The sequence below is a fragment of the Sitophilus oryzae genome, unplaced genomic scaffold, assembly GCF_002938485.1.
Source record: "Sitophilus oryzae breed Bouriz unplaced genomic scaffold, Soryzae_2.0 scaffold_1498_pilon_pilon, whole genome shotgun sequence".
NCBI classification, from domain to species: Eukaryota; Metazoa; Arthropoda; class Insecta; order Coleoptera; family Curculionidae; genus Sitophilus; species Sitophilus oryzae.
Window position 1 is genome coordinate 2,544,368 of NW_022146167.1, and position 15,010 is coordinate 2,559,377.

A 15,010-nucleotide genomic window follows, 5' to 3' on the forward strand; every position below is an offset into this window, starting at 1 on the left:
TTTTCGAAATATCTCTGATGGTATATTTGATACAAGTCTTCCATGCATCAAAATGCTTATTTTGATATACAAAAAATAGTTTCATTTCTTAATTTCACACAACAGTCACCGCATCATATTTTCAGCTATTTGACCCTGAAATAAACGGACTTTAATTTTTTAAGCAGAAACTATGACAATGTTTAGAAATGTATGGAGATTTTGAAAAATATTTTTATTTTATTTTAAGAGAAGTCAGTGGTGTACCACTTTTTTCTCCAAAAATATTCAATGTAAAACCCGTATGAACGGCACTGGTTGAAATAAATAAAAGTCTTATTTGTACACCAAAAAAGGTATTTTAATGCATAGAAGACGTATGTATCAAGTTTCATAAAGATATCTATAATAAAATCAGAGTTATTATGAAAAAAAGTTTCCTTAGAATATGTTCAAGAATCACGCCCTTAAATATTAGCATGGCATTAAGGAACACCCTGTATGGTTTAAAATTGACTGTTGTTGACTTTGACGTTTTCAGTGACAAGGAGAACGAATTTAAAAATTTGTCGTAACTGTGGTCGTAACGAAAATGGTTCTTAAGAAAAACCGAGAAATATTCTTAAAAGAAATCAATGAGAAGGAGATAAAATATATTAAAGTATACGACGCCTATAGGAGAAACTATAACAGTAGATAATTAAATAATGTTTTGCCTAGGATAATACATAATTTCTAGTATATTTTAGAAACTACACAAACACCAAAGTTTTACTCTAAATATGAGGGCGAAGAAGCGGATATTGTCGACCCTGAGATTTTGAAAAACATCATGTTCATCAAAGATTCGGGTCCAAAGGACAAACTCGAGTGGCCAGAAACGGAAAATCAAAAGTAACAAAAATGCCAACAACTTCAACTAATTCAAATAATAAAGGCATTTTGAAAAAGCAATTAAAAGATAAAAACGCTACTAAGACTATCAAAATGTTGATCTAATAACAATTTGACGTTTATACTATTATGTCAAAAGCAACTATTTTCCAAAGCCTACATGACTTCACTGAGGCATCGTTTCTTGTTCACTCTTATTAATATCTTAATTATTAGATATTAATGCATCTGGTATTATGGTATCCTGGTGTATCGTCGATTTTAAAATAAACTAACTGTTTTTTATCTTTTGTTAGAATGGGTATAATCAAGAGGGCTACTGATACCGTGTTGTAAAAATAAGGTAATTAAGGGCTTATGTTTTGGTATCTATTATAATTTTGCTAATATCTTCGGTTTGAAAGGAGATATCAAGATGCGGTTTTCGCTGACTTTTTTCTTTCTCCAAATTTTCCAATGTTATTTGCCGAGAGTTAAAATAAATAACAACAATGGAGGAAGTTCGAAATTCTTTTAGTAAGCAATAAATCACTGAGACAGTCAAACAATGCACTGAGTCGATTCTTTCAGAACGTTGATGAGAAGACTACATTCTCCAAAAGTCTTCAAACAATGATAACACAATAGAATTCTCAGACGGTCACCCGTTCAAACAATCACCTCGTCCAAAGTCGCTTGATTTGAATTATTTAGAAGAAAAAAATAGTAATACACTCAGATGCAAAAAAAACGCAACGGAGAAAATTTTAGTCAAATTTAAAGCGTTATATTTTTGTTAATTTAAGCTCTATTTTCATGAATTTTTTAACAAGCTGTATATAATTATACCAACTTTATTTGGTAATCTCAGTTTTTTATAAACTTTAGTATTTGGCATATTATACAGGGTTAATCGAGGGGTTGGTTTTTTACCCAAACTTTGACACACCCTGTGCAATAATTTCGTTTGTAAATTTTCCTAAAATATAACTTTACGGTCAGAACCATGTCTCCAGAGCATTTTGTTTTTTGGATCATGACAATACATGCCTTGGTTAATTTTTAAGAGCGAAATGAACTTGCCACCAACAATTTCTAATTTTTTCAAATAAATTTCTTTTTAATGTTTTTTTCAATATGACACAGCAGCTTTCGTAATTATTGTGAACTATATACTACCTGTGATCTGTGATACTACTATGAACTGCCCATCATGTTCGACGTTTGGGAAATGCTTGGCAGGAGGGTTAGAAGTCGCGAAGCGTTACCAGCTTCAATAAGCTTCGTTGGTTCTTAAAGAAGAATCGAAAAACTTAACGCAATATGATATACGCAGCCTCAATGACAAGTATGAATGGACGTATACAGACAGTTATAGCAGCCAGGGGAGGCAATGCAAAGTATTAGGGTAATTTTTACAATTTTTTTTCTGTTTGTATACTTCAGTATTCAGATGTTTTCCTTAATATCGTTAGTTCTGTTATCGTTATTAATGTTTATTAAAACAAGAACTGTATATCGTTCGTCTTTAACGTTTTTTTTATTTAGTATAGAGTATCCGATGCAGCGTAATATGACGTTACGACAATAGTCACCAAAACTATCTCGTCATATAAAAAAATTACATCAAAAGTAATGATAATTGAAAAAATTGCAAATTGATCGTGATCAGTTCATTTCGCTCTCAAAAATTAACAAAAGCATGTATTGACATGATCCAAAAAATAAAATGCTCAGGAGCAGGGGCGGATACAGAAATTTATTTTAGGGGAAGGGGGCCAAAATAAAAAGCAATAGGGCTCCATTTTTAACCCAAAAGCCTAATATTTTACACAATTTACAGATTTAGGGGGGTGGGGGGGTGGCGGGCCCCATGGGATTCATGAAGATTCATGAAAATAGGGCTAAAAATAACAAAAATATAACTTTTAATTTGACCAAAAATTTCTCCGTTGCGTTTTTTTTGCATCTGCGTGTAGTTAAGTATTTTATCATATTTTAGATACGGTTGGTTCATTACGCCGTTGGTGGAAGTAGTCAAGTCCGATCCTAGGTTCTATTTTCCCAGAGTTGTCAATGAGATTACTAAGCATGGCCTGAAAATGTTACAGTGCAAGGCTGCCAACATAAGATAGCGATCTCTAAAAAATTGAAAAGTAATTTTTTGCTTTAAATCGCCCTATTTTGTAAATAATAATTCACGATTTATATTAAAAAATATATTTCCTAAAGTTGTTATTATTTAAATGATATAAAAATAGTCTAGGGGCTATAGCCTGTCCAACAGAAGGATCACAACCTGACACTGACAATAATTGTCTGTCAGTTCAAAAATAAAATGAAAATGATAGGTACTGAATATGTCGTATTATCGAAAAAAGTCGTCTAGTTGGCTTAGAAATGACGATTATTGACATTTACCATAATATTTTGCACATGAGATAACAGCGATCTTCATTTCCAAGCCAACTCTCGAGCTAAACTCAGAGACTAAAGAATCCAAAGACAAATAACACCCGAGAGCAAATTGTGCCGATGTCACCAAACAGTGCCGTGGCACATATTTTACTTAACCTAGCTGTTTGAAGCAATATTTATGTTTTTTGATAATTGTTTTGACTACGCCTATGGTGTATCATCCTAATTATTTACGAAAAAAACGTATTAAAATGTCAACAAAAGGTACAAAACTAGTATTGACGTATAGCGCATATCAAGTACATATAGATGTTAATTGAAATTGAAGAATAATTATCGGAATTCAATAAGAAAACGCTAAAAAGTTAGAGTGGACTGTTTATTTACCTATGAAACGTAACTCCTGGCTCTTTCTTATCGCTGCTGCTTTTACAACTGAAAGCTGAATAACTAATCACCATTTTAATAAAGTTTATACAAAGTTGTACAACCTGTTGTATACAAGTTGTATACTCATTGTTTGCCATCAAAAGAATGGCCGCTAAGGTCACAAATTCTGCTGCAGCCCGTATATGGGCGTTACATGTCCTTATATTCTTTAGTGATTGGCTAAACTAAATCTCCAGCTACATCTCTTACAGGTTTTGTGCCACGAAATTGCCCATAAGGTTGCGCATCTTCTTATTTCTTCAATCTCAATCAACATAATAACGTAATATGAAATAATAATAAAACAAACATCTTTTCTAATTATATATTTTCCTTCATAAAAAATACTTTTTTTTGTTCAGCATAAAACATTTTTTTTTCTAAAGTTATTATTTAACACGTATAAAAAAGGCACTTAAGATAGTTTACTGTAGTAAAACACAATAAATAAAACGTTTCTACTCTCATCATACACTCATCAACATTCTCTATTGCATCAGTTAAAAACAAAATAAAAAATTGCACAAATGAATTAATTGTCGTTATTTAAAATAGTCTTATAATTTGTTAGTATCTCCGTTTCTACGATGTTTCTTCTTGTTGTTTCTACCACAGTTAAACGCGAAAGCTAAACAAATCAACACGAAAAACACTAAATAGAACACTAGCATGGCAATAGGTACGTTCCCGTAGTCGAAAGTTTGGTTTTGTGACGTAAGATAGCCGTAGTTGAAGAGTACTTGGGTACCATTAGGTGGGGGACATGGTAGTTGGACAATTATGTCTTGATGTTGAACCTGAAACAAATTGTATATTAAAAAAATTATATGAAAATGCGATAAATTTTACATTGGTGAAACATCTAGACCCTTAAATGTTAGAATTAAAGAACAAGGAAGATTTTCACAAATCTAAGATTTGTCAGCATTCATGGAACACAGGGCACAGAATAAATTTTAATAACGCCAAAATTATAATGAAAGAAGCGATAGCCTCTAAAAGAAAAATAAAAGAGGCTTTTTTAATACAATCTAATAAAAATAAATGGTTTGCTCATGCATCTGTAGATGTTAGTAATGTATGGCAATCGCTTCTTTGATTTTAAAGAACATAGCATACGTAAAATTTAAAAATAATCATACAGAAAGTTTGGGCTTTTTGGTTTTACCTTATTAAGTAATTGTTATCAGGTAGTAATTGTTAATTTTGAAGTTTAACTTGATATAATGTCATTTTAACAGAACGTCAACGGTTTCTTGTAGAGGTATCTGTTTTAAAAAACTAAAGTGTTCTCGAATAGTTGAATTTAAATATTTTAAATAGTTTTTTCTTTATTCTTTGTATTTTTTTGCTTCTGACGACGGAAAGAGATAAACTTTCCGAAACGTTAAGCATTTTTTTCTTTGTTAGGCAAATTTGTATAACTGTAAACATAACTTCTGACAAGTAGTTTCCGTTTGGGTTTAACGCAGAAGTGTTTACAAAAAATAACTATTTTATTTTGTAGATTTTCTTGCAGTGCAGTGGCAAAATACCCATATAGGATTTTTTGGAGAAATTGTATATTACAAAACCTTGATACACCCAAAGAGATATGAAGTAAGGAGTACAATAACATAACAGTAATAAAAAAATCTTTGTTGCCCAAGCGAACAGAATGCAAGACAGAACTATATCTCAGGAATCCATTTTCACTGATAAAAATGTGCAGAAATTATTAGTGGGAACGTAGATTTAATAGGAGGGAAGAAGTTATGTCACCATTACACACTATGTGGTTGTAAATAAAGGTTAATTCGAATTTGTAATACAAATATATTATTCACCTGTTTATTTCGACATACTGGTGTCATCGAACTGCTTTCCAAAGCTTCTGGACTTAGTTCTCTGTTCAAGACGTACGGTAACAACCAAGATGTTGGACTTATGTATCGTATCCAGGAAATATAAGGTGCCATATCCCTAAAAATCAAAAATTAAGTAGTTATTAATATCTGTTTTTCTTTAAATTATTTTTAAACTGATTTTTTTATTTAATTTGTAATAGTTCTTTACCAGTTCTTACCTAAAATGTAACACATATCCTCCAACTAAAAAGAACGCTGTACATATAAATGAAGCTATAACTGCAGCTGTATTTGACACAGGAAGCAAGTAGACCATTGCTAAATGCACCGCCTGAAGGCAGCTCAAATATAGCAACATGACACCTAAAAAAATAATGAATAGGTATACATTTTTATGCAGGCTTGTCAAATCATTGCTTAAAATATTTTTGATAATGGGGGCTAGTCAACATATGAGTGGAAGTATTGATATGCTTTTGTACCTTTTTAGGAGTTTATCACATTAAAAATTTTAGTACTTATGAAATAGACGACTTTTTTGGCCCCACGTTGGGCGCCAAAAAAAACTAAATATTTCTTTTTACTGGGTTGTTAGAAGACTTAACTTGTCGGGCAAAGTTACTACGGTTTATCAAATAGTATTATCAACAATTCCTGATAAACTCAGGTCAAAAGCTACCGAATCGATTCACAAACGACAAAAATGTTGATTTGGTCTCTATTGACATTGAGCTGATTTTTTAGGATTTGTTGATTAAAGGATTAAAAAAAACATGGCAACTTTGTCCGAAAAAAAAATTTCCAATTTTCCAGTAGGACGAATCATTGTTTTTTTTGGCGCCCAACGTGAGGCCAAAAAAAGTCATCGATTTTATGATTACAGATGTAAAAAAGTGACTAAACCGTATCGAGAATAATCGTAGAGGTAAATTTTATAGATTCCTCATAATTAAATAACAAAAAAGTTACAAAAGTATTTCAATAATTCCATTTACCTATATTATGGATTAGCCCCCAGACCAATAAATATTTGAGTAATTTAGAATTAATCAAAAATGTAACAAATTACAAGCAATTAGAAATTTACATAAGATCATTAAAATCGGTAAATGTAAAGACAGTATGAACATAAATAATGGTCCTAAACCTATATGTTCTCTGAAGGTTTTTCTGTTGTGTATTGTGATTGACTTCTACACAATTTTCCTTACCTATATAGATATAAAATCCATCGTAGTTGTTTAAACTTTGCATATACAATCCACACATGGAATAACTAGGTATAACAAATATCAGCCATATGAATAGAGACGGAAATATATTTATAACAGTCTGGAAAAGAAAAATTAAATACGTAAAGTAAGGAAGATAACTTATTAAACAAATTAAAACATTGATTAAAGAGACTAAGGAAGGAGTATATTAAGTCTTAATTAATCATTTTTTTAAGACTTCTCAACAATCTGGCCAAAATTCAAGTTTCGACACAATATTTTTCCAGATTTATACACTTTGCATAAAACCAATTATGAAATTAACGAGAAATAATATAAAATAATCTAAGAAAAGTACAACTAACTAATGAAAATTAAAATTTATCAAAAGAAAATTAAAAAACTGATAAAAATGTGTTTTAAAATCGTTACGATTATACATCCCTTCTGTCCATTCATTGTATGAAGATAAGAGTCTTTTTTTAGTCAATTTTATTCAATGCATTCATTCAACAAACCTTTGTAAAAATATAGGTTATCCTCCCATATAGCCCATCCTTAATATCCCTTTCCACAGTTTTTCTGCTTTTCCTAACTTCGTTCAAGGTAAGGTAGAGCAGTAGAGGCCACGGAGTGAGGCACATAACGCTATAGTGATAACCTAGTCTATCGTTTAAAATTAATTGAGGATCTGTATTGGGCACGTCCCAAAATATAGCTCCCAGTATCAGAGACAGGGACGCGGAGATAATGATTAGAGTCAGCCAACTGATGAATGTGTTGGGTTGAGTGTAAATCATCGCTTTCCTAGAAAAAGAAAATCAAAATAAAATATTTACTGTCATGTCGATTTTTTTCTCTATTTTTGAAGTGACACTTCTTTACGCGCGCTGGGAGTAAAAATTCAAGGCCGTGACACACGATCTAGCGTAACGGTTTAAAAATACGTAGTGACGCGACGTGCATTTTTGAGCAGTCCACGTGTTTATCAAAAATATTGATACTTTACACGCAAAAAACTGTATTTATTAATTTTTTATTTTACGCGTATAAAACTATTTTTTACGCGTATAAAACTATTTTTTACACGTATTAAATAATTTGAAACCAGTAAAAGCTAAAGAGATCAAAGCGTTTTTGAAAATTTTCGTGGAGCAAAAAAATGATATACTCGTCATAACTAAGGAACACAGAATATTACAATAAGATTTCAATAATTTCTCTCATAATATATGGGCTATCAGCATACAGGGTGGCCCATTGAAAACGTTCCGCAAGGCATAACGGCAAGGGTAATTTTTTTTTTCAGAAAATTCAAAAACACGTCAATTTTGTTTGTGAGGGGTACAACTTTTGCCCCAAAAATGATTGCAAAATCTTCAACCGTCTGAGCGGGGGTACCATCCCCCAATTTTTTTCAAATGGGAAGGGGGGTCAAGTGGTACCTCAATAAAAAGGGCTTTCTATTATCTATACTTTCCCGCTTCGTTTCTGAAAATCGGTCGAGTCATTGAGAAAATATGAAGGATTGAAATTTATTTAAACATTTATCAGAGTAAATGATGAGGATAAATTCCTTCGACCAATTTGCTGTTTTTTGTTATTATTTCGAGATGTTTTCGCATTTTTTCACTTGCCCCAAGGTTGAACGATGGCGCGGTAGTTGCTAGATGGCTGTTCTGTGACTTGTGCGTTGAAGTTCTTCTCAATACCGTTAAACTTTTTAACAATTATGGTGTACCCACTTGCAGAAAAAGTAGAAATAATCGAACTTTATTTTAAAAATAATAAATGTGGCAATCGGGTTGCGCAGATATTCAATGAACGCCATCCTAACAAACACCTTTATGGCAAAATTGTTCGCGAGTTAGTAGCAAAATTTCGCGAAACTGGTTCCGTTATGAATAAAAAGAGGCAGAAGGAAAATCCTGTAGTAAATAAAGCTATGGAGGTATTTGTATTAGGCCAAGTTGCCAAGTACGCTGAGTACAAGAAAATTAGCCAATGAGACCGGCGTGAATCGTACAAGCGTCTAAAGGATATTAAAAAAAGTTCCACCCGTACAAAATTCAGTTGGTACAAGAACTCAACGAAGACGTTTTAAAATAAAGTAAAATAAAATTTATTTTTAAAATAAATTTCGATTATTTCCACTTTTTCTGCAAGTGAGTACACCATAGTTGTTAAAAATTTAACGATATTGAGAAAAACTTCAACGCACAAGTCACAGAACAGCTATCTCGCAACTACTGCACCTGATCGTTCAATCTTGTGGCAAGTGAAGAAATGCGAAAACATCTAGAAATAATAAGAAAAAACAGCAAATTGGTCGAAGGAATTTATCTTTATCATTTACTGTGATAAATTTTTAAATAAACTTTTCAAATTTCAATCCTTCATATTTTCTCAATGACTCGACCGATTTTCAAAAACGAAGCGGGAAAGTATAGATAATAGAAAGCCCTTTCCATTGCGGTACTACTTGACCCCCATTCCCATTTGAAAAAAATTGGGATGATACCCCCGCTCAGAGGGTTGAAGATTTTGCAATCATTTTTGAGGCAAAAGTTGTCCCCCTCACAAACAAAATTGACGTGTTTTTGGATTTTTTGAAAAAAAAAATACTCTGGCCGTTATGCCTTGCGGAACGTTTTCTATGGGCCACCCCGTATAATAACTTATTATAATTAAATAAACTTTATACTTACGTAAATAATACGAAGGCTTGTACTAAAACATTTGGACTCCTCACACTCATTGGTAAAGGAGATGGAGGTCCGGGATCACTCATCGGAGGTTGTTTTTGTCTAAAAATTTCACCTAATTGTTCTATCCTCTGAGAGGATTCTAGCATGGCTTCGGCTGACAGATCATCTAACGTAACCAAGTCCACTAAAAGAGAATCAACATTATTAAGACACTTCCTCACTGGTAAAAATTTGTCGAATAAACAGTTCGTTGCAAATATTTGGAAGTTTGAAGTACATTTTATTAATATGGATGTAAGCATTTCTGACACATATAAAACCGCGTTAATATTGAGCAAATGCAAGACCATGACACTCTTGGTCTTGCTTCTGTATTCCGGAAACTTCGGCAGTATATTCTGCAGATAAAAATAAGTAAAAAAGTTCGTATAAATGTATGTCCTAAAATGCTTACCCATACAGCACATCAAATCACATTTACGATGTGTTTACATTATTAGATGTAGACACAGGGTGACACCATTCCCCCGATGTAAATATGCTACGTTTACACATTGTAGTTCAACAAGTATGCACAAAGGTTAAATGTCCGCCTCACAATGTAGCCACAGTATAGCATTTACGTATACACAAAGTAAGGGATACACAGTGTGCCGTAGGATACACAGTACTTGTGTATTACGTTTAAACTATGTTTACACATTGCAGTTGTGACTACCGCGTGTATACGTATGTATTTTGCTTCGTATCTATTATTATCTTGTGCTAGATAAAACTACTTCTTATGAACGAATTTAGGAAATAATACAAGTTTTGATGCCTAACTTTTCGTTCTTTTTAAGAAATATTTATTCAATGATACCAATTATATCTTTTTAGAACGAAAATTAGGAAGAAAAAGTTCAAGAGAAGTAGCCTTAAAATTGTTCCATTTTTGTTTTGTATTAAATGTACCATTTTTCTTCCATAAAATGGATTAAGTGGTTAGAAAATAAAATTCTTATATTTCTTTATATCATGGAACGCAATAGCGCAAATAACACAATAATAATAATTATTTACACTGCAGAAACCAGAAGTAAGAAAACACTGTAAAAGAATAGAATTTGTATCAAAATGTATTAAAAATATAAGTACCTAGTATAACAACATACTAAAATGGTAAACACTAGTATATCGCCACAATTTGGTGGACCTCGTTTAGTCATTTTTTTCTCCTCTTTTCCCTCCAAGCAGTTGGTTATTAGCATACTCATTCATCGAGCACTCTGTTGGACTTGGACATCGAGCACTCTGTTGTATTTTACGTCACATTTTTACAAGGTGTGTACTATAGGCACAACTATAATACGAAGTATCACACATACATATGACTTATACATTGTATGTCTCATATACCGACGTCAGATTTCATCATTTTAATAATTATTTGTTACGTTACAAAAAACTCTTTAGAATCTTGAGTGCATACGGTATACAACTAGTAAACACTGTATCACACAATTCTATCAATATAAACCTGCGTGTATCTCATATGTATATGTTAGAACTAGATGAACACTTAGGTTCACTTTAACATAATGTTGTTTCTCATGTGTCTTCCTTGTAGAAACGTAATTTCATTTGGACGTGCTATATGGGTAGTTTCGGAGATACCTACAGGGTGTAGAAGTTTCATTTTTATTTCTATTTTTTCAAATAATTTCTGAAGTAAAGTCAATATTTGAATGAAAATTGATGTCTGGGAGTTTTTTAACATGAGAAATTTGATTTTGATGTCAATATGGCTCCTACTAGTAGAGGGCGCCACCTACATATTTTTTAACCGGTTTGACGAGTAATAACCTTTCGTCCGCAGCTGTATAAAACTACCGAGAAATATACATTTACGACGTTTTTTACGTAAAAAAGGTCTCTTGGTAAAAATCGCTACGAGTAATGGTTTTCGAGATATTTGGAATCAAAATTATTAATACCTGTCATCATTGACATTAATTAAACATGTTGACTAAATAGTTATTAAACTGAAATCATAAATTTGAAATATTTTTGTGCCAAAAGTTCAACAGAAACTGTTTTATCATCATTTTTTGCAGAAAAATTTATGATTAATTTAAAAAAAAATAAAAATTTTCAAATTTATTATTTCAGTGAAATAACTATCTACATTTATGGTGGGTTCATACAGCCAAATAAAATAAAATAAGAATAAAATAAAATAAAATAAGAAAGTTGGTTATATGGGATACCGTACATGCGTTCATACAGCCAAATAAAATAAGAAGTCTTTATCTTTTAACTTCTTGTTTTATGTGAAAACGGCTTTGCGCACGTTTAATTCTAACCTACAAATATTTTCAGTTTGGATTTAATTTATTTTATAATTTCACATAAGTAAAATGTATAATATAGTAGGCAACGAATAAATAAATATACTATAAATAGTAAAATTACTATAAACAATCGTAAAAGTTAACTTTTATCCAGCGTCATCGTACTGCGCATGACCAAATATATATTTCTTATTTTATTTTATTTGACTGTATGAACGCACACAAATAAGAATTCCTTATTTCTTATTTTATTTTATTCTTATTTTATTTTATTTGGCTGTATGAACTCACCTTTACTCAACGTGTTTATTTTTCGTCAATAATGACATGTATTGACTATTTCCATTCTAAATATCTTAAGAACGGTTGCTCGTAGCGATTTTTACAAAGAGATATTTTTTACGTAAAAAGTCACAGAGATTATATTTTTTCGCTTGGTAGTTTTATACAGGTACGGACAAAAAGTTATTACGCTTCAAAACAGTTAAAACACATGTAGGTGGTGCCCTCTACTAGTAGGAGTCATATTGACATCAAAATCAAATTTCTCATGTCAAAAAACTCCCAGACACCAATTTTCATCCAAATATTGACGCTACTTCAGAAATTATTTAGAATAAAACGAAATAAAAATGAAATTTCTACACCCTGTATCTCTGAAACTAAGTATTTTAAGACCTACATTTATACGAACTTTTTTATTTATTTTTATCTGGAGAATATGCTGCCGAAGTTTCCGGAATACAATTCGGACCACCCTCTATACAGGGTGAGTTTCCTACGATGTTCTCTATGGGTATCTCGGAAACTACTGGAGATAGAGAGTCGGTTAAATGGGGAAAGAATTGCAGTTTTGTGGGGTCATAAATATGCGCCTTTCAGATTTTTGAAAAAGTTCATGGCTTACTAGATATTTAGAAAAAAACAAATTTCGGCTATTTTAAAAATTGTCCCTAATTCCATTATAAGCTATTTTAGACAAAAAGTTTTCAGATAAAAGTTGTAGATAATCACATCCTTAATGAGATTGTGTCCTCCGTTTTTTCTAAAGCCTGTCATTTTTGACATTTGACACAAACATATGTTTTTTTTAAATGGAAACCATAGTTGGCCATGACTTTATAAAAAGTGCCATTTTTTAGTCTGTTCAGCGATATAAGCTATAATATGTTTTTTTTTCGAAAAATTATCGAGTTATAGCCAATACTTATCATTTTTAAATAATTTCATTTAGTTAGCCATGGAAACAATCGTCTCTTATAAATGTGAAGCTGCCACATCCAAACTTTGTAAATTAAAATAAACAAAATTGTAAATATGAATTTTTCAAATGAAGATAAGCGTGTAAGATTATTGGTTCAACTTTTCTTGACCATACATTTTCGAGGATACGTTGACCGGTGAATGTTATTTTTTTTAGAGAACGATTTTCAAGACTTGTTAGAAATGTTAAATTTAGTTATAGCCAATTCTTATCTTTCTTGACTAATTTCACTTAGATTGCATGGCATTCTTATTCTTTTGTGATTTATAACTTATAAAAAGTCAGAATATATTACTAAACGGTTCTTTAGAATTTACATTACACAAACTAAAACTTAATATCGCTGCAGTCACTGCATACACTTTAAGTTATTTTAGAAAATGTTCAAAATATCCGCCATTGTTTTGAGTTACATCTTTTTAAAACTGAATTATTACCTACTCTCACAAAAGGACCGGTTGACTTAATTAAACTTCTCTCGTACCGCCACTTCGAGTGCCTCTCTTAATTCATAAGTTCTTTTGTAAACCTTATTTTTAACCATACCGCATAAAAACATCTAAAATGGATAGGTCAGGTAATCGAGGAGGCCCATGCAATTAGTCCATCTCTTCCTATCCCTGAGTTTATATTATTATGATATCAATAATTTTTAGCATTTCTTTCATCATGCGGGGGGGGGGGCATAATGAAAGTCATTTTGGAAACACTCTATTGATGCGCGAGTATCTACACGCTTTTCTTCATTTGAGAAATTCATATTTACAATTTTTGTTTATTTTAATTTACAAAGTTTGAATGTGACAGTTTCACATTTCTGAAAGTAACGGCGATTGAACTTGTTTCCATGGTTAACTAAGTGAAATTGTTTAAAAATGATAAGAATTGGCTATAACTCAGTAATTTTTCGAAGAAAACATATTATAGCTTATATCGCTAAAAAGCTTAAAAAATGCCGCTTTTTATGAAGTCATGGCCAACTATGGTTTCCATTAAAAAAAACATATGTTTGTGTGATATGTCAAAAATGACAGGCTTTAGAAAAAAACAAAGGACACGATCTCATTAAGGATGTGATTATCTACAACTTTTATCTGAAAACTTTTTGTCTAAAATAGCTTATAATGGAATTAGGGACAATTTTTAAAATAGCCGAAATTTGTTTTTTTCAAAATATCTAGTAAGCCATGAACTTTTTCATAAATCTGAAAGGCGCATATTTATGACCCCACAAAACTGCAATTCTTTCCCCATTTAACCAACTCTCTATCTCCCGTAGTTTCCAAGATACCCATAGAGAACATCGTAGGAAACTCACCCTGTATAATAATAACATGGTTCAAATTCATTCAAAAATAAGAAATAATTAGACGATTTTTTAATTACCCTCAAATTTTCATTCAAATCGCTAAAAGCACTTTGAAGAAGATTATTATAAATCGAAAAAAAATAAGATTTTAACCCCCTGTAGCTATGAAACAAAGCAGAATCGGACCTAAGTTAATATAAAAAATAATCTTATTTTTACATGAGGAATCTCCCCACGGGAGATGGCACATGTTTTTTGAAACACCCTGTATAATAAATAACAATTAGATTGTATAACAACTTACGGTAATAATCCGAAGGATTTTTGTAATTCGGACACGGGTAATCGACTAAAGCAAAATATGGCAACATGTCTCTTCTGCGTCCGCTGAACATGGTCCTGCCCGCAGAAATCAGCAGTATTCTCGACAGCATCGTGAATATTTCGTAGGTAGGAGGATGCAAGGTTAGGAGTACTATCCTGCCCATCGAATTACCACCTACACCACCATTAGCCCACTGTCGCAAGTACCTTTAAATATTTATCAGAAATTTAATTACATAGAAACTTAATTATTAAAAAAAAGAGTAATATCACAGCTTATTCATCACCAGCCGGTCGATTTTTGAATAGAAA

At 31.7% G+C, this 15,010-nt stretch overlaps 2 protein-coding genes across 2 annotated transcripts in view; one reads left to right on the forward strand and one right to left on the reverse strand.

The window, feature by feature from the left end:
• The first annotated feature begins 511 nt into the window (after positions 1–511).
• On the forward strand, positions 512–3,077 carry LOC115877785 (protein FAM183A-like). Its single transcript, XM_030894099.1, has 3 exons — positions 512–671; positions 729–873; positions 2,855–3,077. Exons 1-3 carry the CDS (start codon positions 572–574, stop codon positions 2,985–2,987), a joined length of 378 nt encoding a protein of 125 aa, XP_030749959.1. The 5' UTR covers positions 512–571; the 3' UTR covers positions 2,988–3,077.
• A 1,070-nt stretch (positions 3,078–4,147) lies between these two features.
• LOC115877745 (ATP-binding cassette sub-family G member 8) overlaps positions 4,148–15,010 on the reverse strand; it is an 89,644-nt gene continuing 78,781 nt past the window's right edge. Inside the window, exons 11-17 of the mRNA XM_030894049.1 lie at positions 14,679–14,905; positions 9,469–9,652; positions 7,279–7,567; positions 6,758–6,878; positions 5,765–5,909; positions 5,526–5,661; positions 4,148–4,496 (exon numbers count right to left, since the gene is read on the reverse strand). Of these exons, the coding sequence (XP_030749909.1) occupies positions 4,257–4,496; positions 5,526–5,661; positions 5,765–5,909; positions 6,758–6,878; positions 7,279–7,567; positions 9,469–9,652; positions 14,679–14,905 (1,342 nt within the window). The 3' untranslated portion in view covers positions 4,148–4,256. The remainder of the gene's footprint in view (positions 4,497–5,525; positions 5,662–5,764; positions 5,910–6,757; positions 6,879–7,278; positions 7,568–9,468; positions 9,653–14,678; positions 14,906–15,010) is intronic.